The sequence below is a fragment of the Rhinatrema bivittatum genome, chromosome 6 (assembly GCF_901001135.1).
Source record: "Rhinatrema bivittatum chromosome 6, aRhiBiv1.1, whole genome shotgun sequence".
NCBI classification, from domain to species: Eukaryota; Metazoa; Chordata; class Amphibia; order Gymnophiona; family Rhinatrematidae; genus Rhinatrema; species Rhinatrema bivittatum.
In genome coordinates this window covers 177,555,516-177,580,893 of record NC_042620.1, presented here as the reverse complement: position 1 = coordinate 177,580,893, position 25,378 = coordinate 177,555,516, and the positions used below count along the sequence as shown (strand labels likewise).

The 25,378-nt window shown below is 45.2% G+C and overlaps 1 protein-coding gene across 1 annotated transcript in view; it reads left to right on the top strand.

Moving 5' to 3' along the window:
* Positions 1-25,378, top strand: part of NME9 (NME/NM23 family member 9) — a 316,239-nt gene that overhangs the window by 124,692 nt on the left and 166,169 nt on the right. The window contains exon 9 of the mRNA XM_029606189.1: positions 20,791-20,883. Within this exon, the coding sequence (XP_029462049.1) occupies positions 20,791-20,883 (93 nt within the window). The remainder of the gene's footprint in view (positions 1-20,790; positions 20,884-25,378) is intronic.

The window sequence follows — 25,378 nt, the reverse complement described above, 5'->3', positions numbered from 1 at the left end:
CCCCCAGGAGTAGTCCCCATTTATGAGTTTCTTCTTAACCTTTGGCTGTATTCCTTACCAGCATACCCTGATATTTGTGTAGTATGGTCTAGGCAAGACAGTGTTGCCTGCTACATAAGTGCAAAGAAGGAATGTGCCTGTGCATTCTAGCATGCAAGTTCATGTATGCCAAACCTTTAACCATCTCAACTGTTAACACATAAAGCACACAATGAAAGAAGTCGAGGAAGTGAGTTTTTCAAAACAGCGACCACTTTATTAACAAACACATGTAGTGCACTGCTCAAAAAAAATGTTAATGTCTTAGGTAATCACATTATGCAAAGACAAGATAAGAAATAGTACAAATTATTGTACATTTCATGACCTTCACATTCTGGGTACACCTATACAAATATACTTTGAAATGGCATCATTACATATACAGGCTAAGCATCTTATCCTTAATGCTCAATCATGATTACAACTAAGAACATAGCAAGAGGAAGTGGCACGTCAATAACTACAGTACTGCTGTAATGATAGAAGTTACAGCAGCACAACTATGTGCTGTAAACACAAGGGCCCCAGACAGTCCATGTTGAAAGAGTGCACTGAAGGGAACAGCCTAAGGGCCGAGGCAGCAAAGTTCAGCAAGAAGGCAGCAGCACCAAGACCAAACAGTTCAGCTTGAAGGCAGCAGGAAGCCCAGGAGGAGGCTGAGATGAGACACCAGCAGCATGGAGCCTACACTTGCAGGGTCTGAGATGAGATACCAGCAGCCTTGAGTAGGAGATGAGATGTGATGACAAGAGGCAGCAGGTGGACACTAAGTGGAGGGAAGTTAAAAGAGGCTGGAATACGAGCAGAGCATTGAGGAGGCCTTCTTAGTTAGGGTGCTGAATGAAAATGGTTGAGAGTACACCATCCGTCCTGCAGGCTGGCACAGCAGCTCTGTGGTGAGGCCCAACCCAGCTGTCTTCTTCCATCTAGATGGCACAGCATCTCTGTGGTGAGGCCCAACCCAGCTGTCTTCTTCCATCTAGATGGCACAGCAACTCTGTGGTCAGGCCAGGCCAGGCTTCTCCTAAAAATTATCTTCTTGGGGCTTGTAGGCCAGGTGGTTCTGTTTATCATGGATCCCATCCATGTCGTAGCTTGCCACTTGGGGGAGCCTGCCTTTGGGGAGCCTACCCCTCTGGCATGTCCCCTGATGGGGATTGCTATGGGGTGTTAACTCCACATTGGCAGCAGAGGACTCTGGCTGCTCTGGCATTCTATGGAGGATTTGTGTTAGCACATTGGTCATGTTGCTCATTGCAACTGGCTGCAGCTCGTGTGGTGTCTAGCCACTCATCCGTGCCCTCGAAAATGTCCAGTCCCAGCCTTTCAATGAGTCGCTGCTCCATCTCTGTGACAACTATTGGACAGGGGGGTCCCTCCTCCAGTCACCCGTTGATACTTTGTTCAGGATGCAACTTTTGCCTTGGGCTAGGCTTTGATATCGCGGTATCAATGGGCGACCAGCTCCCCATTTCTTGGCACTCCATTGCGCCAGCTGATGGCCTGGGCAATGTTGCGCCACATTTGGGCCTTGGCTGCCTTAGAGGTCTTTGCTACCCAGTTGCCAAACAACATCTGGTAATTCTGCAAAACCCCTGTGATGAGCAGCTTATTCTCCTGCATGCTAAACTTTATGGCCCTGAGACGCTGCCGTGGTGCTGCATGGCTGCCTGAAAGGGGGTGGCACTTCCTCTCCCGGAGAGGTAGCCTCCCTTTCCTCACTTTCTGTCCCGCTCTCCTCTCCTCTCCCCTCCCTTCCTTTCCCACCTCGACCCTGGCCGACCAAATCCCTTCCCTCTGCCCTCTCTGTCTATCCCTATTCTGCCCTACTCCTTCCTCCACTCTTGCCTGCTTGCCCCTTCCCCCTCCCGCACCTTGCTATCCCTTTCCTCCAGCCTCTTTCTACTCCTGCCCCTGTCCTTACTCCAACTCCTACTCCTCCTTCCCCTGGCATCCCACCCTCATCCACCCACTCCCTCTGCCACCTCCTCTCCCTCCTCTTGTCAGACCTCTTCTTTCCTCTCTCCCCATGCCTGTCAAGCTCCATCCTCTCCTCAGCACACACACACACATACACTCCTCAACACACAGTCACACACACACCTCCTCAATGCACACACACACACACATACCTCCTCACCACACACACATACACCCCTCCTCACGACCTCCACACTTCCTCACCACCTCTACTCCTCCTCCACACAAAATAAACTGGACTAACAAATGTTCACTCCAACAAAAAAGACAAAAGACAAAGGTTAAGGGAAACAGATGACAACAGAAAACAAGACAACTGACTAAGTAATCGCAAATAACTCCTGTAAACTCCTCTACTAACACTAACCTGCACTTCTCTCACTCTAGTGCCTGGCACACCCTCAAAGAGGCACGTGCAGGAAGTCAGTATTTATACAAGGAAAAAAATAACATGCGCCACAATGACACAACACGCAGCACAATTATGCAACGCAGCATACAATGATGCTACGCAGCGTGCAATAAAATAGCTATGCGATGTGGAAAAATATCACACTTTGTGGTATCTACAAAATTACCCTAGCCACACCCTTTTTCTGTCACCAGTATTATTCTTGCTTTTTTTTTTTATAGCAATTTGATAAATCTAGGTCTTAGCTGGATAAGTAGTGTTTTAAGACTTACCCGGATAAGTGCTACTACTTATCCAGATAACTCAGAACTTGTTCATGTAAGTAAAATAATATATTCACACAGTTTTTTTTACATGTAGTGCAGATTCCCTGATATATTTATGTGAATTTTATAACCTGCATACATCACAAACTTGCAGGTTATAAAATACCAGATTAGATTTATGCATGCCAATATTCATGTGAATGTAGGTGCGCGTGCATGTTTTAAATTTTCCTCCCTGATTTTAATTGTTAATCTAATCTATGAGGACCTGATCCTTCTGAATTAAGTTTATTCTTTAAATGGTTAAATAAAATAAATTAAATGCCTATGTGTCAATATCACTAGCTCTCCAGTGACTCTGTATGAGGAAAATTTCAATCTGCATCTTAAATCCTTAAAGGCAGATCATCTGCTTGGGAATAACTTAGCAGCATCCTGGCTAGATAAAGCCTCTAATTGGGCAGGTGGCATAGAAAGTGAAAAAATAAATAAAATAAATATTTTAGGCCCTCCTAGTCAGGGTACCTAACCAAATATTGAAGGAACTGCAGAGAAGAATATTGGATTTTGTTTGATACTATAAAATTCCCATGGGAAACAAAAAAATATATTTAATATGAAAGTTGAGGTGACACGTTGCTATGCCTAGCATTGCTCTTTATTACCATACAGTTCAATTAATGTTTTTCTCCTGGTATAAATGCAGATGAGAAAAGCTTTGGGTGAACATGGAAAAGCCTGAGTATCTGGTCACCTTGAGACAGATAATCTGGCTGCCTGGAAGAGACAAATCTGTCTTCACAAGTTTTGTATAGAACTATGAAGGATTGATCACTTCATATATATTCTCTTCTTTCCCTTCACCATAATTTCCCTTGAGGTCTAATCCTGGGCTCTCCAATAAGATTTTCTAGAATTCTGAACTATATAATTTGAAGATACTGGGCCAGGTATCTGAAATTTGCACTGCATTGACCTTTAAGCAGTTTAAGAGCAAGTTTAAATTCTCTAGAGCTGTTTTAGGTTTAGCTAGTACAAAATGTCATTCAAGAAGAGGAAATAGATGGCTTAATAGATTTGAACACATTTTTTCTAAACCACTGATAACTTTGCTGTTGATCTACAGAACTGATGTTGTCAGTATCAGCTATGTGCCAGAACTTGGGTGGACTGTAGCAAAGCATATCTAGTGCAGAAGGAACTAGGTTTTTCTTTTCCTCTGTGCCAAAGCCCCTCTCCTCCAGAAGCCAGGATGTCTGCCAACAGAGTATCATAATGCAAGAAAACCGGATATTATATAAGGCCTCTGTACAAACAGCAGTCTATGCACCTGTTCAGTTCACGTTTTGCACACGAAGTCATAAATAACCAATTGCATCTGCAAAAGAGATAATGGAACTAAGCAAACACAACCAGGTACCTTGAGTGCCCCCCACATCTGGGCTTCATGTCTGAGCTCTTTGTCTGAATAACCAAAGACAGAAGAACGTGTCGTACACTAACTATTCATTTATGATCTTCCTGTTGCCACAACCAGAGGGTATAATTTGTCAGCTAAACAAAGAACTGTCTTCGCAGGATCATAATGCAAGAAAGAAGACTGAAGATCCAAGACTACCAAAGGGAGTGTAGATGAATCCTGCACCATAGTTTTGGTGCAGTATTTCTTGTACAATGGCGCTGATGAGCTATGTGCCATAGTATCTGTGTGGTGTTTCCTGTTGGACTTGGAATGTCATACCCTCTTTTTCTTGAAGTTTCTCTAGAAAGGGGACTTGAACATTCATATCTCTTAGACTTGGATGGATATGGTATTTTAGAGACGAAGCCTTCTTTTTCTGAAGTGGATGAGAAAGGAAAATTGGTTCTTACCTGCTAATTTTTGTTTCTGTAGTATCACAGATCAGTTCAGACTCCTGGGTTTTGCCTCCCTTCCAGCAGATGGAGTCAGAGAAAGTTTCGTAGGCACCTCTTAACCCAGTGTGCCACCTGCATCTCCTCAGTATTAATCAGTACCCAGGCATAAAATATTTAACAAAACTTCTAACAAATCAACTCTACTATATTCCCCGGAACAAGCAGAAGACAAAGGAAATTCGTAATTAAATTTGGAATACTTCGTGAAAGGACTAATGAGAAACCTGAGCCATTCTTCAGAATTTCTCAGAATGATTAAAGTAGACAGATTGAGCAGACTGTCCAAACCTCTTCTTCACCACCGTGTAGGAATCTGGACTGATCTGTGGTAGTACAGAAACGAAAATTAGCAGTTAAGAATCAATTTTCCTTTCCCTGTATGTACCAAGATCAGTCCAGACTCCTGAGATGTACCAAAGCTTCCCTAACTGGGTGGGACTGCGAGAGTCCCATTTGAAGTACACTTTCACTGAAATTGCCAACGTCCAAGGCCAGGATGTCCAATCAGTAGTGTCTGGCAAAGGTATGTAAAAACTTCCAAGTAGCTACCCTGCAAATCTCTTATGGCGATACTAGTTGGCACTCTGCCCAGGAGGCCACCTGCAAACAGGTAGAATGAGCCCTTAACCTCTCTGGGATGGGTCACCCATGACAGATATATGCAGAACCAATAACCTCCTTCAACCAACGCAATATCATGGCCTTTGACGCTTTTTGACCCTTTTTTCAACCACTCCATAGCACAAAAGATGATTCGACAATCTGAAACTGTTAGTGATCTCTATGTACCACAATAAAGCCCTTCTGACGTCCAGACGTCTTAACTTCTTTGCATGAGGTGTACCAGTTTCCAAATTGGTAAAGGCCGGAATCTCCATGGACTGACTTAAGTGGAACACTGAAATGAGCTTTGGCAGTATTGGAGTTATTTTTTGTTACTTTTTGCTGAGGATGTATATAGAGGATATGCAGTATGGATTCAGAGTTTTCACCCAGACACAGACTAGTTTGAAGGCCACAGGCCAACCTCTGAGTGAACTCCTGTTTACTGTCTTACACTGTGAAATGTTTATGAACAGGCAAGAGCCTGTTTATTTAGTTATACACTAAGTCCATGATGAGAAAACTAGCAATTAACTTATACTAAAGCCTGAGAAAATGAAGGCCACAGCTGTGTCTGAAAACTGATAAGAACTCAGAGGGAGGGAACGGGGCTGTTCCACAAGCATTGTAATGTATAAGGGAAGACAGCGAGAAAGAGTGGGGAGAGAGAGCCCTGGACATGAAGGCACGGCTGATCCTTTGGAAATGTAAGCTTTTTATATCTATGTAGCATTTGTGATTATCTACCATTACTTTTTCTATATGATCTGATTTTATTTGTTCTATCCTTCTATTGCTCAAATAAACTTACTTCCTTACCTGGAACCGTGACGTAGTGAATCCAAGTTTGTGTGTGGCTCTCTGTGTAGGGGATAAACTCCTGGGTAAAGCCCCTAGTTATAATCCCAGTAATTGTGTATGGCCATTTTATATGAGATTAGCCCCCCTAGGTCAGAGCCCCTGACAGGATACCAGTGTGCATGGTCTGAACCCGTAACAGGCAGGAAAGACAGAACCATCCTTAGAGAGATCCCGGAATCCAAAATCCACAAGAAAGGTTTCCTACATGACAGGGCTTGAAGTTCAGATACCCTTCTGGCTGAACAAATCGCCACCAAGAAAACTATCTTCAGAGTCAGATCCTTTATGGTGGCCCTTTTAAGAGGCTCAAACGGTGCTTCACACATGCTGTTGAGGACCAAATTAAGGCTCCAAGAAGGACACATCTTACGGGGTGCAAATGCTTAGCCCCCAGAGGAAACGTACCACATCCTGATATGGTGCGAGAGTTGTTCCATAAACTTTGCCCCTCAAACAGCTCAGGGCTGATACCTGTACTTTCAGGGAACTAAAGGACAAACCTTTCATTAGTCCTCTCTGCAAAAAGGCCAGAATCTGTGCCACTGAAGCTCTCCGAGGATCAACCCCTTGTTCCGTACACCAAGACTCGAAGTCTCGCCAAACCTGGACATATGCCAAGGAAGTAGATGCCTTGCGAGCCTTCAACAGAGTCGAAATAACATCTTCCAGATATCCTTTTTTCCTTAACTGCCTCCTTTCAAAAGCCAAGCCGCTAGACAAAAGCGATCTGCTTGATCTGAAAATACAGGGCCCTGCCATAGAAGATGTGGTAGATGGCCCAGCCGCAGGGGGCTGTCCACTGCTAGATTGACCAGATCTAGATTGACCAGGGCCAATCCAGAGCTATGGGAATCACCTTTCCTGGCTGGGCCACTATTCTTATACAACCTTGCCCACCAGAGGCCAAGGAGGAAACAAGTAGATCAGAACGTTGTGCGGCCAATGAAGCACCAGGTCATCGACCCCTTCCGCTCTGTGCTCTCTTTTGTGAGTGAAGAAACGTGGCGCCTTGGCATTCCTCCAGGTTGCCATCAGATCCAAATAAAGCTTGCCCCAACTGTTAGAAATTAGGGTCATTGCTTGCTCCAATAGCTTCTATTCTCTGTGATCTGATTGGTGCCAGCTCAGGAAAGACATTGTCGGCACCTGCTATGTGCAAGATCTCTATCAAGGCCAATGCTGTTCTGCCCAGGACATCAGCATTAGGCCTAAAATGACTGGGTGAGTGGTCTGGGTAAATTGGGGGGAGTGCAGGCTGAAGAACCAGGTAAACAGATTTTAAAACATGTTCGCACAAAGGGCATTCCCAGTTTTACCCATTAGTCCACCAGTTTGCCCAGTCCATCTCAAGAATATCCAGACCCCTCTGGTTCTTCAGCCTGCACCACCACCCCCCCCCCCCCTCCCAATTTACCCAGACCACTCACCCAGTCATTTTAGGCCTAATAAGAGAATTCTGCAGACTTACCCATCATCAAGAGCAGAAGTACAGGGAAGTAAATATACATGACTAACAGGGCACTATGCGCTGCAGCCATCAGATTTAAAATATGGATTTATGTGCGAAAATATTGGATCCATCCCGGAATGCCCTGTCACACCCCAACTCCGCCCCCCCCCCTTTTTTTTTTACTCATGCACTTGTATATATGCGTGTAACCCAACCATTCTGTCAGGTTACCAGTAAGCCCTGGGACATGTCATGGTAGCGCAACTGTCTCCAGAACCGCTATCTTCACAACACTTTCATTAATAAACACGGAAGCAAAGAATTTGTTTAGTCTTTCTGCAACAGCCTTATCTTCCTTAAGTGCCTGCTTAGCTCCACGATCATCTAACAGTCCAGTCGTCTCCCTCACAGGTTTCCTGCTTCGGATATATTTTAAAATATTTTTATTTTAAGTTTTTATCTCTATGACTATCTTCATTTCAAATTCTTTCTTAGCCTGTCTTATCAATGTTTTACATTTAAATTTACAATGCTTATGCTTTTTCCTATTTTCTTCAGATGGATCTTCCAATTTTTGAAGGGAGTATTTTTGGCTAAAATACCCTGTTTCAGCTTGCCTTTTAACCATGTGGGTAATTGTTTGGCCTTCCTTCCACCTTTCTTAATACATGGAATACATCTGGATTACATTTCTAAGATGGTATTTTTAAACAATGTCCATGCCTGTTGACCACTGTCTACCTGACTCAGCCTATGGTGCAGCCTCCTCTTCACCAGAGGTCCTCAGCAAGCTTCATCTCCAGCCTTCCCAAGCTCCGCCTTGCTGCCTGCACCTCACCCAAGCTCCAGCCCCATTTAACCCTTAATTGCCAGAACCTAGATGCCGTTTCATGGAGTCACTCTTGGATGTCTGACCTGGCCACTGTTACTTTGTACTATTCCTTGTGGCCTCCGAGCCTACTTTTCCTTATTCCTTGCCTTGCGGACTATCTAGGCCTTACCTTGCCTTATGGCATCTGGGCCTTTCTGTGTCTTACTCCTTAGCTTGTGGCCTATCCAGGCCTTACCTTGCCTTGTGGCCTCTAGGCCATCTGTTACTTTTCTTGCTGCTCTGTTACCTATCTAGGCCTTATATTGCCTTGTGGCCTCTGGGCCTATTACCCTAGACCCTGGTCTGTAGCCTACTCAAGCCTCTCATTACTTAGTGACCTCCAGTCCTTATTCCTAGTAGCCTATGGGCCTTCTGTGTTGCTGCCTTCGGGCCTCAGTGTGTTTTGTTCTGCATTGTCCTGTCTGTTCCTACCCTTGTCTGCCTTGTCCAAGTCCTGCCCTAGTCTGCCTTGTTTAGTCCTGTCTTTGCCTGGTTTTGTTGTGTCCTTCCTAATCAAGTCCCCATATCCTTTCTCTGCTTTGCGTTGCCCAAGCTTTTGTTTGTATCCCACCCATTCCATGCTCTTTTCTTTGCTGGTTCCAGTATCCAGTCCTAGCCTGTTCCAGTATCCAATCCATAGCTCCTTGCCTGTTCTAGTATCCAGTCCTAACCTCCGTGTCTGCTCCCATCTCCAGCCCTCGGCTCCTTGCCTGTACCTATAACCAGACATCTGCTTCCAGTCTGTCTCTGCCACAACATCCAGCCTGTATCTGCTCTGCCTTGACTGTCTTATCCAGCCTGTTCAGTTAAGCCCTACTAGCCCCCAGAACCCAAGTGCTCAATCTGAGCGGCAGGGGGATGGCTAGGCAGAAGACCAGCCTAGCTTCCATCCATGATGTTCAGCCAATAATAGCCAAGTCTTGCTGGTCCCCAGAACCTAGGGGCTCAACCTGAAGGGGAGAGGGCTGGCTAGGCAAAAGGCAAACCCAGCTCCTGCCTTGTGGTCCTTCCCTGCTCCTGAGAGGGTATTTCTAGACCCTAGCCCTCGTGACAGAAGCAGGATATCAATCACCCCTGTGGGGAAAAAGAAATAGAAGGAGATTCCTTGGTCCAGTGCAGTGGAAAGAAGCTTGAGGAGATCTGGTAGGCCTGGAGGAGGCAACTGTTGCCACACATGGATTTGTGGTAAGGAGAGAGAATGAGTAAGGATGTGTATGAATGAAAGAGAGATTGTGTGTGTGTGTGTGGGGGGGGGGGCACGAATGTGTTTGTTAGAGTAAATATGTATGTGAAAGAGGGAGAGGAGTGAGTGAATGTGTGTATGTTTGTATTCATGCATGTGAGTGTGCATTGTAGGTGGCAGAGGGAGAGAAGTAGGGGGGCATATGTGTGAGTTTATATTTATGGGGAAGAAGGAGAGAAGTGTGTGTATGTGAAGAAGAATGAGAGGGATGAGAATGTGTGTGTGTATGTGCATGAGCTTGTATGTGCATGAAAAAGAGTATGAGTGTGAACATGTGAATATCTATGAGGGAACATTTGTGCACATGCTGCTGCTGTTGCCCCATCTCCCTCTCAGCCCCCCCCCCCCCCCCCCAGTCTGCAACAATCTCAGGATGAGTGGAAATCAAAAATTCCCAGGTATGTAGATAACTTTGAATCCAACAAAATTCTCAGCCGTTTCACCTCCTGAGACAAGGGGAGATAGACATTATTCATAGTAAAACAATCTACAATACCAAATTTTGGAGAGCTAATCAAGAGCACATCAGTTTTCTTCAAGTTCATTGAAAACCTATGGAAAGATGAACAGACAAACATGATGAATGCAAGAAGTTCATGTCATGTTGAAAATTGTCTATTAAGACTGGTGGAGACCAATCCCACAGCCCCGGATTTTCAAGACTGGGAGACAAAGCAATAAGCTACAGGGACTCAATTGCATAAGGAATTGTAAAGGGCGCTATTAAATAAATCAAAATAAGGAATACATGCCTCCAAAAGCTCCTTATTGTGCCAGCAGAAAGTTGCCTGTTAAAACTGATGAAGATCAAACCCACAGCCCTGGGTTATCAAGACTAGGAGACAAAGCTCCAGAAGCTCTCTATTGGGCCAGCAGCAGAAATTAAGGGCTGGATATAAGGAGCCGTAGCTGACACACCTTTTCTGATCCAACAGTCTTTGTGGAGTTTGCCCTGGGAAACTGTCTAGCGTGGTTCCTGCTCTATGTTTAATTCTTCCCTCCTGCCTGGTAAGCTCAGGTGGCCACCTGCACGCAAGGGTTCAACTGTGGAGAACTGTGGCTGCTACAGGCCGAAAATCACCTGCTCCAGCTTGAGCTACATCTGGCTTCTCCAAGGTACATCTTTGTCCAGGCATGGTACCTCCTTCCAGCCTCGCCAGAGAGTCAAAAAATTGCTTTTATTTGACGGTATATCTCTTTAAGGCATCAGGACAAACACAGTAGCTGTATGCAGAATAAGGCCTTATATCCCGAAAAGGCCTCACTATCAGGGTTGGATTTAGGATTTGGGCACTTGTAGACAGAACTGGAGAGTTGGGAGTGGGAGATCCTGGAGTTTAGAGAGTGGGTGAAGTCCCTTGACCTCCATTCTTCTCCATAGAAACATAGAAATGACGGCAGAAGAAGACCAAACGGCCCATCCAGTCTGCCCAGCAAGCTTTCACACTTATTTTTTTATCTCATACTTATCTGTTACTCTTGGCCTTTATTAGTAACTTTTTGGTTCTAGTTACCTTCCATCCCTACCATTGATGTAGAGAGCAGTGCTGGAGCTTCATCTTAGTGAAGTATCTAGCTTAATTGGTTAGGGGTAGTAACTGCCGCAATAAGCAAGCTACTCCTACGCTTATTTGTTTACCCAGTCTGGGCAATTCAGTCCTTGTTGGTTGTTGTCTGAATATAAATCCTCTTTTCTTTATTCCCCCATGCCATTGAAGCAGTGAGCTGCGTGGATATGTATTCCAAGTGAAGTATCAGGCTTAATTGATTCGAGGTAGTACTCACTGTAACAAGCAAGCTACACCCATGCTTCTTTGTTTACCCAGACTATGTAATTCAGTCCTTGTTGGTTGTTGCCTGAATATAAATCCTCTTTTCCTCTTTCCCCCCCTGCCGTTGAAGCAGAGAGCTATGCTGGATATGCATTGAAAGTGAAGTATCAGTCTTATTTGGTTTGGGGTAGTTACTGCCACAACAAGCAAGCTACTCCCCTGATTTTTTGTGAATGCAAATCCTTTTTTCCACATTTCCTCTTGCCGTTGAAGCATAGAGCAATGTTGGAGTCGCATTAACAGTGAGTATGTTTATTGAATAAGGTTATTAATCTCCAGGTAGTAGCTGTCATTCCCGCAAGCCAACCCCATGCCTCTTCTCTTCATTCACATCCTCTAGACTTTTTGGATCCACAGTATTTATCCCATGCCCCTTTGAAATCCTTCACAGTTTTCGTCTTCACCACTTCCTCCGGAAGGGCGTTCCAGGCATCCACTACCCTCTCCGTGAAGAAATACTTCCTGACATTGGTTCTGAGTCTTCCTCCCTGGAGCTTCAAATCATGACCCCTGGTTCTGCTGATTTTTTTCCAATGGAAAAGGTTTGTCATTGTCTTTGGATCATTAAAACCTTTCAAGTATCTGAAAGTCTGTATCATATCACCTCTGCTCCTCCTTTCCTCCAGGGTATACATATTTAGATTCTTCAATCTCTCCTCATAAGTCATTCGATGAAGACCCTCAACCTTTTTGGTCGCCCTTCTCTGGACCGCCTCCATCCTGTCTCTGTCCATTCGGAGATACGGTCTCCAGAACTGAGCACAGTACTCCAGGTGAGGCCTCACCAAGGACCTGTACAAGGGGATAATCACTTCCCTTTTCTTACTCGATATTCCTCTCTCTATGCAGCCCAGCATTCTTCTGGCTTTAGCTATCGCCTTGTCACATTGTTTCGCCGACTTCAGATTGTTAGACACTATCACCCCAAGGTCTCTCACCTTCTCCATGCACATCAGCACTTCAACCCCCATCGAGTTCAGTTCTTTTGGATTTCCACACCCCATATGCATGACTCTGCATTTCTTGGCATTGAATCTCAGCTGCCATATCTTCGACCACTCTTCCAGGTTCCTTAAATCCCGTCTCATTCTCTCCACTCCTTCCGGCGTGTCCACTCTGTTGCAGATCTTAGTGTCATCCGCAAAAAGACAAACCTTACCTTCTATCCAGTCCGCAATATCGCTCACAAAGATTTTGAACAGGACTGGTCCCAACAACGATCCTTGCAGCACTCCGCTTGTTGCGACCGTCGCTGCCTGACGTCTCCACTCTGCCCACCTTACCTCTTTGGCGACTCCCTCTTTAGTTGATGGAAGTTTGGCTGCCGTGGCGTCATTTTGCCGACCTCCTCCTGTGTCTCCGTACTGGCTAGACGCTGCCTTCCGCCATGTTCTCCTGAGGCCTAAGGGCACGCGCGTGGTGTGGCCCCGACTCAAGTACCAGCTGTGGCGTGAACCTCAGGGGTATCCCCCTGAGATGACGTCATCACCACCAGATATTTAAGGTCTCTTGTTTTGCTAGCTAATCGAGTTAGCAAAGGGTTTCATACCTAGCTGCCTCCAGGTATCGCTGCGGATGGGATTCGCTCTCTGCTTAACTTGCTACTCTGCCTCCTTGGACTTTACCAGGGGTACCCGCTCCTCGGGGGCCTCGCTCTCTCTTTTGCCTTTCAGGACGCAGTCTGGAACCAGTACTCGCTCCTCGAGGGCCCATGTTCCCGGACCTGCTACTGAATATAACTTCTGCCAGGAAGTCACTGCTGCCTACAACACCAGTGAGTTACCATCTCTCTCTCAGAGCTTTCCCTGGAACCAGGTGCTCACTCCTCGAGGGCCTACTTCATTCCAGCTCCTGGGCTGTTGCAAGAGACTATTGTGTGAGTGTTACCATCGAGGTTCTGTTCCTGAACTCTGCATAATCTGCCTACTCACTATCTCGGTTTCTCTACAGCTCAGCCATCCTGGGATCGCTGTTCCAGTGCCTGAGGGACTACAGCCCAGCCGGGCTCTTCCAGCTCACTACTGCCACCTCTGGTGGTTCTCTAAAACAGTTTAATAAAAGAACTAGGGTGTGTCTGTCTCCCAACTCTGAGCCTGACCGGTGGTCCCTTTCGGGATCTTCCCCCGTGGGTGTGGTCATCTGCCAACGGCCCAAGGATCCACCCATAATTATCACAAATAATAACAGCATTTAACACCGCTCTCTCTTCAGAGTAAGTTCCATTTACCATCACACATTGTCTTCTGTCCGTCAACCAGTTTGCAATCCAGGCCATCACCTTGGCACTCACTCCTAAGCTTCTCATTTTATTCACCAGCCTCCTGTGCAGGACCGTATCAAAAGCTTTGCTAAAATCCAAGTAGATGACATCGAGCGCTCTTCCTCGATCCAATTCCTTAGTCACCCAAACAAAAAAGTCGATCGGATTTGTCTGACAGGACCTTCCCTTGGTGAAACCATGCTGTCTCTGGTCCATCAATACCTTTCCACCACCGAGGTGAGGCTAACCGGCCTGTAGTTTCCAGCCTCCTCTCTGCTTCCGCTCTTGTGAAGCGGGACCACAGTCACTCTTCTCCAATCACTCGGCACCACTCCCGTTTCCAGGGAGCTATTGAACAGGTCACACAGCGGAGCTTCCAGCACATCTCTGAGCTCCCTCAGTATCCTGGGATGAACCTCATCAGGCCCCATGGCTTTGTCCACCTTCAGTTTTCCTAGCTCTTCTCATACATTCTCTTCTATAAACGGAGTTTCATCCATTCCGCTTCCCTCCAGTTTCTTTTTAACTAGCGTCGGTCCTTCTCCAGGGTCTTCTTTAGTGAATACCGAACTGATGTATTCGTTTAATATTTCTGCCATTTCTTCATCTGTCTCCACCCATTGATCCTTTTCACCTTTCAATTTCAGTATACCACTTTGGACTTTTCTCCTTTCACTGATGTATCTGAAAAATGTTTTGTCACCTTTGTTTTACCTCTTTGGCAGGCCTTTCTTCCGCTTGAATTTTCGCTTTCTTGACTGCTTTCTTCATCTCCCTCAGTTCCATAAGATATTCTTCCTTGTGCTCCTCTCTTTGGGATTCTTTATATTTCGTGAACGCTGTTCTTTTAGCTTTTATTTTGTCAGCCAGCTCCTTTGAGAACCAGATAGGTTTCATTTTTCTCTTGCTTTTCTTTACTTTTCTAACATACAGATCGATACTCTAAGGCCGCGGTAGAAACAGTGCGGCAGTGCCGGGCGCACCCTCGTTCCCCGCACGCACAGTTCTCTTCACCTACCGCTCGATACTCTCTTCAAATTGCATGCAAATGCATGCCGCGGCTGTGAAGCCTTAGGCAAACGTTAGGCCCGTGCAACCCATTTTACTGTATAGGCGCTAATACAGCGCCTATACAGTATCCTGGGTGCGCTGGTACCTGTCATTTCAAATGACATTTGAAATGACAGGCACCAGGAAGTGGATGGTTCCCCCCCCCTCCCGAAGCAAGGCGCAGGGCGAAAATTAAAACGGGAATAAAGTGTAAAAAATGGGGGTAAAACCAAAGGGAGTAAAGTGTAAAAAACCATGGATGACCTCCATATTAACATTGCAGCGTAAGTTGTTTATATATATGTATAAATACCTGTCACTTTCCTGTCACTTTCCGAATCCCCCAGGCGTGCGGTCATCGAGGCGGCGGCGGGAGCCGGCGGGCGGATGGGCGCCCGTTCATCCAGGCGGCGGCGACGGTGGGAGCCGGCGGGCGGGTGGGCGCGCGTTGGATCCAGGCGGCGGCGGGAGCCGGCGGGCAGGTGGGCGCCTGTTCATCCAGGCGGCGGCAGCGGCGGGAGCCGGCGATCGGGTGGGCGCGCGTTGGATCCAGGCGGCGGTGGGAGCCGGCGGGTGGGTGGGCGCGTGTTCGATCCAGGCCGCGGCCGGGTGGGCGTGCATTCATCCAGGCAGAGGGAGCCGGCGGCTCCCTCTGCCTGGATGAATGCACGGCCCCCGCCGGCAGTGAATGAATGCCCGTGCGATTTCGGCGCTCAAGGCGGCCGGGTGGGCGTGCATTCATCCAGGCAGAGGGAGCCGGCGGCGAAAGCAGCCTCCGGAGGCCACTTTCGCCGCCAGCTCCCTCTGCCTGGATGAATGCACGCCCACCCGGCCGCAGCCTGGATCGAACACGCGCCCACCGGCTCCCACCGCCACCTGGATCCAACGCGCGGCCACCTGTTCGCCGGCTCCCGCCGCCGCAGCCTGGATGAACGGGTGCCCATCCGCCCGCCGGCTCCCGCCACCGCCTCGATGACCGCACGCCTGGGGGATTCGGAAAGTGACAGGAAAGTGAAAGGTATTTATACATATATATAAACAACTTACGCTGCAATGTTAATATGGAGGTCGTCCATGGTTTTTTACACTTTACTCCCTTTGGGTTTACCCCCATTTTTTACACTTTATTCCCGTTTTAATTTTCGAACACCACACTAACACCAAGTAGAGGGTAGCGGTAAACTAACATGTTAAGGATGCGGCAAAATAGCGGGTTACAAAGGAGATAATCTGAGCGCGCGTCACAGTATCGGAGGGGAATAGCTAATTCCTTCATTATACAGCTAATTCATTCATTTACATATCATATACATGCTGGGTGCGGAAAGGGTTATGCGTCTGTTTTAAGAAGCACTAAGGACGCGTGAAACTGGAGACTGTATCGCTGTATCGCCTTATGCGTCCGAATTGTGCGCTCACAGCACGTTACAGACGGGAAATCTTCAACCGCACGTTACAGTATCGATCTGCTATAGATTAGTTGCCTTGGTAATTGCTCCTTTTAGTTTGGTCCACTGTTGTTCCACATCTCTCTCGTTCTCCCAGCCTTCTAGTTCTTCCTCCAGGTACTTCCCTATTTCATCAAAGTCTGTGTTTTTGAACTGCAAAACTCGGATCTTCGTGCTACTTCTCCGTATCCTATTTATGATATGAAACCATATCGTATGATGATCACTGGTGCTGAGGTGGGCACCCATCTGGACATTAGAGACATTATCTCCATTAGTGAGAACTAAATCGAGTATAGCTCCCTCCCTCCTGGGTTCCATTACCATTTGTTTGAACAGAGCCCCTTGCAGGGCATCCACTATCTCTCTACTACTGTTAGATTCTGCAGAAGGGATTCTCCAGTCTACATCCAGCAGATTAAAATCTCCAGCAATCACCACTTCTCCCTTCTTTCCCATCTTTTGAATGTCTTCAACTAGATCTTTGTCAAGCTCTTCCATTTGATTTGGAGGCTTGTAAACCACTCCAATAAAAACGGAAGCCCCATCATCTTTTTTAGGTCGGCCCATAGTGCTTCTTCTTTGCCCCATCTTCCTTGCAGCTCAGATGCTTGGATATTGTTTCTGACATAAAGAGCCACTCCTCCCCCCCCCCCCCCTCTTTCCTGTCCTCTCTGTCCTTCCTTAATAAGTTATAGCCCAGTATTGCCGTATCCCAATCATGAGATTCCGTGAACCACGTCTCTGTGACAGCAAGAACGTCCAAGTCTGCCTCCACCATTAGGGCTTGCAGATCTGGGATTTTATTGCCCAAATTACGAGCATTTGTGCTCTTTGCTTTCTAGCTTTTCTCGTTCAGGTTACTGCTTTTCTTGGACTCCTTTTGTGACTTATTTAGTTGAGTTTTGTTATCCACTTCACCCTTTTCCATTGTATTTGTATTTGGGGGAGTGACATTCTAATTTCTGTCTGCCACCCTCGGCTTCTAGTTTAAATGCCTTATGACATAGGATTTGAATTTATCTCTTAGGGTCCTTTTTCCTGCCACAGAGAGATGTAAGCCATCTTTGACATATAGCTTTTTGTTGTTCCATACACGGCCCCAGCCCCCAGTAATTCCAAAACTTTGTTCCTTACACCATGATTTGAGCCATATATTGAAGGTATGTGCCATAGTAGTGTCCCTTTGAATTGGATTGCTAGAACAGGCTCCTTCCTGGCACAGTTGCACTCCTTTTTGTCCTGGGTATTTGGCTCCCTATGCAATTACCTGTGCCTAAATCTGGGCCTGCTCACTACAGAGGCTTTTCTTTTTGAAATAGCATTTGTGAGGCTGTGGCATAGGATGTTCCACAGCTCATTTTGAAACAGGACCACTAATGTACCTCCTTCAAATTACCAAATAATAAAAAATAGAAAAAAGTTTACCTTCAGAGCCCTCTGGAAAATCAGTCAATATCCAGAGGGCCAGTGAGTGGCAAAAATATATGTGGAATGCTACACACGCAACTTTTCCCAGATATTCAGCAGGATGTATGTACATAAGTGTCCCAGTGAATACTCTTGGCTAAAGTTAAATTAAAAAGTTAAAGTTAAACCAGACTTTATCCAGAGAGTGCTCAATATGGGACAGATTTTTAAAAACTACGCCTGCGCGTACCTTTGTTCGCGCGACCGGCGCAAACAAAAGTACGCCGGATTTTAATAGATACGCGCGTATCTTTTAAAATCCGGGGTTGGTGCGCGCAAGGCTGCGCAAAATCGGCAGCCTGCATGCGCCGAGCCGTGCAGCCTGCCTGCGCCGAGCCGTGCAGCCTGCCTCCGTTCCCTCCGAGGCCACTCCGAAATTGGAGCGGCCTCGGAGGGAACTTTCCTTCCGCCTCCCCCCACCTTCCCTCCCTTCCCCTACCTAACCCACCCTCCAGCCCTAACTAATTCTCCCCCCTACCTTTATTCCAAAAGTTACGCCTGCCTCGGGCAGGCGTAACTTGCGCGGGCCGGCTGCCGGTGCGCCATGTTCCGGTCTGGGGGCTGGTCTGGAGGCCGCGGCCACGTCCTGGGCTGGAACCATGCCCCCGGCCCTGCCCCCGGAACTCCCTCGATGACGCGCCGGCCACAGCACACCCCCAACACGCCCCCCCCCCAGGAAAGCCCTGGGACTTACGCGCGTCCCAGGGCTTTGCGTGTGCCGGCAGCTTATGCAAAGCGTGTACCTCTTTGAAAATCTGCCCCTATGTGTGCGCATCAGCTAAAGTTTAGCCCCGCTTAAATGCATTGATGCTTCGTTTTGTCTCAATACATTTTATGTGCATAAAATGAATGTAGTCAGCTGGGGAAAATATTGAAATTTCATTTTTTGTGCCCATAACTTGAAAAGTTAGCTGCACAAAGGTTTTCAGTATTGAACTCAAAGCCTGCATCAACTACACATCCTTATTTGGCCTCATAATCCTGTGCTTGTAGTATCATAGGCTATTGATGCTTAGAGAATTGTGACTTCCCATGAAGACTGGCAGTGAAATAAAATTCATTTTATAGAGGGGGTCAAGGAATAAGCCACAGAAAGGAAGTAACAGAGCCAAGAAATAGGAATCTAGTATTGTTGATATTAATGTGTGCAAAATTTAGTGCAAAAATAGTACTGCACATAGATAACAAGAATATTGTTGTTGAGCATATTTGGATTTCTGCAAAATGTGAATGCATAACGAATGTAAGAAAAATTCTAGGCAGAGAAACTTGAAAGTGCAATTTAAAAATATTTTTTTGTCTGTATTCATTCTTCTCAGAGAGAAATACCCTGCCATCTGCCTAAACACCTTTCTCCCTCACTTTGCTCTGCCTCCACCTGAAATCTATTTATTTATTTATTTATTTAACGCTTTTTATATACCGGCATTCGTAGGACACATCATGTCGGTTTACAGGTAACTGTGAAAGGAAATTACAATGAACGATGAAAGAAGGCTAACTAGATTATATACGACAGTGGAAAGATAGAGAGTCAATGAGCAGAAGTACAGCTTGGTAGAACGAAATGGATTTTGATTATCCAAATTAAAATTAGATATGCAAATGAACTTATAAACAATGTTAGGGAGGCGTGTGCACTTATGAACTTAGCATATGAACTTATAAACAATATAAAGAAAGTATGTGCACTACTGTACAATTGAATGCAGGGGCGGGGGGGCAGGGAGGGAGGGAGCGAGGAGGGAAAAAGGGCAGAAGGGGTGGGGGACTTGTGCGGGGGATGAAAGTGGGGCAAGGGGAAAAAAGGGTACTTTAAAACAGGGGTACTTTCGAGGAAAAGTTGCTGGGGGGTGAAAGGGCGGGGTAGGGGGAAGCTGCGGGGCGCTGGAGAGGGTGAGGGGAAAAGGCAGGGAGAGTCTTAGCTTTGCAGGGGATGAGGGTGAGGGATGGGGCAGAGGAGGAGATGGGGCAGGGAGGGTGCTAGGGTGGTGCGGAGGAGGTCAATGAGAAGGAATGTGGGCCGGGCGGGAAATCTAGTGTTTGGGAAAGTTTTAAAATCATTGTCAATCATTTGGGCACATTGAGATCCAACTAGAATTTTCACTGGTATCTTTGTACTCAGAAAAGGGAACAATATTATAGGATGTGACTTAAGCCTTAGAAATAGCAATGATTCAGGACATTTTAGTCACCCGAAAATAATTATTCATAGTAAAATAAGTCTGTATGCATAGTTTATGTATGACTTCAGATAAGATTTGAATCAGGTTCACTATAGGTAATTTTCAACAGGATTTACCTGCGTAAAAGTAACATATATCGTAATAATTTTCAAAAGCCCATTTATGCACCTAGGGGTAGATTTTTAAAAAGTGCGCCTTCGCGTACTTTTGTTGGCGCACCAGGCGCCAACAAAAGTACGCTGGATTTTAGTAGATACGTGCGTAGCCGCTAAAATCCTGGATCGGCGCGCGCAAGGCTGCCGATTTGGGCAGCCGGCGCGCGCTGAGCCGCGCAGCTGTCTCCGTTCCCTCCCCTCACCTTCCCCTCCCTTCCTCTACCTAACCCACCCCCCCGGCCCTATCTAAACCCCCCCTACCTTTATCCCTGGATTTACGCCTCCCGGAGGGAGACGTAAATCCACGCGCGCCAGCAGGCGGTTCCGGAGGGCGCGGCCACGCCCCGGCCTGAAACCACACCCCCGGGCCCGCCCCCGAAACACCATCTCCCGCCCCCAAAACGCTGCGTTGATCGGCCCCGCCCCCGACACGCCCCCCTCGCGCCGGCAGGCCTATGGAAAATAGGCGCGCAAGGCCCTGCTCGCGTAAATCCGGGCGGATTTACGCGAGCAGGGCTTTTAAAATCCGCCCCCTAAAGTGCATTTCTGCAGATAAAAACTTTTTAAAATTTATTGAAATTTCAAAGGAGTTCCATGTGTAAAAGTAATTTTCAAAAGCTCATTTATGTGTGTAACACCTATTTACACATGTAAAAGGCAGTTTTATGTGCATAAATCCTTTTGAAAATTATCTCCAATGTGTATAAATCTTCTTACTATATCTTTGTACTTTGTTTTGTGCAGATACAAGAAGCAGGCTTCGAGATTCTGGCCAACGAAGAACGAACCATGACAGAATCAGAAGCAAGGGACTTCTACCAACACAGAGCCAGAGAGGTGAGTGCAGACAGCTAGTAGCAAATTTGCAAAGTTCAGAACATTTTTTCTTTCTTTCTTTACTCACGCTAGATAAAGCATTCTGTCTCTGCAGTACTGTCAGAACTCGAGATGGGGCATAGCAGAAGGAATAGAGGCACAAAGCTCTAGGATACGATTTTTGCTGTTAAAGTTTCAAACCCTTTAAAGAGGAGATGAGGAAAAAAGATCACAATTGTCAGACTTGGAGCATGATTTTCAAAAGCATTTGCATGCTTAAAACAGAATTTACATATGTAAATGCACTTTACCCATGTAAGTGGGCTTTGGAAAATTGCTATAATATATGCCATTGAATTGTCAATAGTTTTTACCCATGCTAATTGCACTTAACATGGATAAAAGGCTTTTGAACAATTTCACTAGTATGTTACATGTATATGTGTAACTCCTTTGAAAAGTCACCTGTAAGATTTTAAATCTGCCCACTATTAAAATATTTAGAGAGCAATTTTCAAAGAGATTTCCACTGCTAAAAGGAGTTTTACTCAAGTAAATGGGTAGTTTGAAAATGACTCATCCTGTATTTGGATAAAGTATGCAAAAAGTTCCCCAACACTGATCTCTTTACCCACATTATAGTGGAGGCATTCCCAGGGTGGGATTAGGTTGGGGAGAAAACTAAATACATAATTTTGGATTTTGAAATCTGTGCACATTTGTTTAGTCAGAAAAAGTATCTGCAGAAAAAGCAGATGTAAATCTCTGGGAAGTTTTGCCTTGGGCAGCTTTCAAAGAAAAAGTATGCATTAATTTTTGCTTTGAAAACTGGTGAAAAGATTGTGGGCAAAATTACCTGTGAGCTTTGCAGCTATGTGGATAGTATAAAAGTTGCCCTTGCAGGGGTCGATTTTAAAAGCGTATGTGGGCCATGCGTGAGCAATGCAGATTTTAACAACCATAATTTATGCGCGTATACGCACATGCACAAGCAAAAAATAAGGGGGCAGAAAAAGGGCAGGGCATGGGTGGAGCCAACTATTACACGCATAACTCTGTATTTTAAAACCAGAGGCCACAGTGCTCAGCAACTTGTTAGCCACATAACATAACTTCTGCTCCTGATGAGGAGCAAGTCTGCATATCTCGCATTTTTGGGCTTACACAATAAAGTTAGGGGTCTGGGTCCAGGGCTGGTGGAAGCACTAGGCAGATTAGGCAGCCGCTAGAGCACCACCAGTCGGGGGTAGCATTAGCATGGTCCTTCCTTCTTTTCATCCACGTGGCCTGGAAGAGAAAATGCTACAGCATGGGCAGGAAGAAGGAGAGACTATGACAATGCCAGTGGAAGCAGGAAGAAGAAGAGTGCATCCTCGCTGCAAGAAGAGGTAGTACCAGCACTGGGCCCGCGTATCAGGGAACAGCAGAAGAAGGAAGAGGAGCAACAGTTCAACCTGGGGCCGGAACAAGCAGCAGCAGCCGAGCAGCACGGCCCCACCCACTCAGGAAGCAGTAACATCGGCCCCAGTCCTTGCTCAGCTGTACGAAGAGGAGCAGCATGGGCTGCAGGAGGCAGAGAAGTGTTAGCTCCCTGCAGGCCTGAAGAAAGAAGAGCACCATGGGCTGCAGAGGCTGAAAGGCAAGGCTGTTGCTGTTGGCATTGTGCTGCCAGGGGAGAAGCAGTGAATGAGAGAGCATGTCTGTGTGTGTATGTATGTGCATGTGTGTATGAAAGAGGGAATATCTGTGTGTATGTATGAAAGAGAAAGCACATCTGTGTGTATGCATGTATGAGAGAGGGCATGTCTGTGTGTATATGTAGGAGAGAGAAAACATGGCTGTGTGTGTGTACATGTATAAGAAAGCACGCATATCTGTGTCTGTATGTATGAGAAAGAAAGCATTGTGTATGTGTGTGTGTGCATGAGAGAGAGAGAGGGCATATCTGTGTGTATGTGTGAATGAGCAAACGTACATATGGGAGAGAGAGGATACAATTTTGGAACAGTAACCCCTGTTCTTTTCACGCTGCTAATTCACAACAATTTCAGGGCATCTGGAATTCAAAAGATCCCAGGTATGGGCAGCAGGGGATTTTTATCCTTATTAATTTTAATTATTAGGTGCTGTTTGAAGTGTCTGCTGTTTTTAAATAGTTTATTGCTATTTGGAAAATTTATATGACTGTTAAATTACTGGATGTTATGTTCGTCAGCTGTTGTGAAATATTTATTCTATTTATTAGTATGGTTTTACTCTATTGATAATTTATATTTTTTTATTTCATTGTTTATTTAATGATGAATGGTGAAGTTTCCGTTTTTCAATTGTTGTGCTACATGAGTCTGGCTTCTTGTGGTTTCCAGTTCAGTTTTTGACTGCACATTTCTATTTATAGTTTATGGTGTCTTTATTCTGTTTTTCGTGAAGGTCTGTCTGTATTCTGCATGTATGACTGAAGTGATGTATTCTTCTAGCTTACAGTTTAGTGAGGGTTCTATAGAAGCCTGGCTTGTTCTATTTTCCTAATAGGAGGCAAATTCATGTATTAGAGCCTGGTGTAATATTTGCAGTGTTGCTTTTTCAAAGCTAGGGTTGTTACTGTTTGAGAGCTGGTAATTAGTGCTGATTTGGTATGGGAGGTTTACAATATTGAAATTGTAGTACAGTTTATTCATGGTTTTCTGAGGGCCAAGCCCACATACAACAAACATTTCAATAGATCTAAAACCAGTTCCATATGTCCTTTTTACTTTTTTTCTGTAGAGTTTTCTGATTGGCACCACAGCAGTGCATAAATATAATAAACATGTTATAAGTGATATTTTTACCTTGGAAGACTGGACTTTGAATGTCCTTTTTCTTGTAAAATTATTATAAATGGATAATTTTTAATTGTGTTTGAGGATGGTGTGACCCAGTGGAGGGGAGGTAGCAGTCTGTAAATTTTGCTTAGGGCACTTAATAATATTGCACCAGCCCTGTTCTGGTCAACTGGGTGGTGTGCAGGATAAAGAGCCAGATGACCTTAAGAGTGACTGAGCAAATTGGTGGACTAATAGGAAAAACTAGGAATGTCTCTTCTTTTTTGAACATGAACTCGCCTAGCTGGACCAGAATAAGCCATTCAGGTGGAATTCTGTAGAAAATGATGTTATGTTCACCAAGAGCCAATGTGGAGGACAAGATTCATTTTAGAGGGGGGGGGAGGGAATAAAAAATGAGGGAAAATGGAAGCAACAATTATTGAATTGTACTGTGTCAAACTCACTGTTAATGGTTAAGTAGTCGATTGGTTGCTTCATTCTTGCACATCGTTTTGTGTAGTTTGTGCTCAACTTTTTTCTTAATAAAGAAATTTAATCCTAAAATCTGCTTACATATGCACGTTAAAGCCAGCAAAGTCCTAAGGGAAGATACGCGAAGTAGGCTTGCTGGAGTAATCTGAAAAATTAGGAACATACTCATGCATGGTAGGCATATTTTAAATCATATGCATGCAAATATGTGCATGAGTTAAAACTCAAGTGTATCTCCACTCACATGCTGATACGCACGTGTATGGGCACATGTGCACTCATTTTAAAATTAGTGTGTCAGTTTTCAGTGGAGTTTTAGATTGCAGTCCAAGATTGCATAAAAATGAGTTGAGAAAATGTATGTTTGTTGTTTCCTTATTTTCCCACATTGCTTTCATATATCAGACTGTTATCTAATAATCCCACCCACAAGACATATGCAGATAATGCATGGGGCTGTATGATTCTGAAATAAAAATTGTAATCTATTTGCTCTTCTCTGCTTTAAAGAGGAGTTTTCAGAAAAGTATACATTTTTATTTCATGTACCATATTTAGCATCTTTCATGGATCTCAGTTTTTTCTTCTTAATATGTTCTAAATTTTTGCCGGTCTGTTTTGATTTTCTAAATCATGCTGGATTCCATTTAGATAAAGGGTTCTCTGTGTTGGGGGTCATTGGTAATGATTTGATCCCTTTGAGGTCATGTTGACAAAGATCATTATTTCAGAGCAGACAGAAGAAGTAATTCCTGGCAGTGCCAGGAACATAGAGGAACTTTTTTTCTGCATCTCAGCTTTGCAATTATTTTCTTTTTCAGAAGGCAGCTACCTATTTCAAAGTTTCAGCCTTTTTCTTGTCAGTTACGAAACTAAAATAATTAATGTCTTCAGCATCTTTTCTTTCTGTGTCTGACATTCATCTGTGCCTCCCCTATCTTGTGACCCAGACTGACTACTGTCAGAGACAGAATCATGGGCTTGATGGACCTTGATCTGACTCAGCATGGCATTTCCTATGTTCTTATGCTCTTATCTGTGTGCAGTCACATCATCACCTGCAATGTATCAGAAAACGTCAAAGCTCTTGGAAAATGAAATGGCTGTCTTCCTTTCTCTACTTTTGGTCTATATCTTCTTGTCAATCAAAGTATCAGAAAGCATCAAAATATTTTAAGAGACCTAAAATAGAGGATTCTTTTTTATTTTTGTACTTT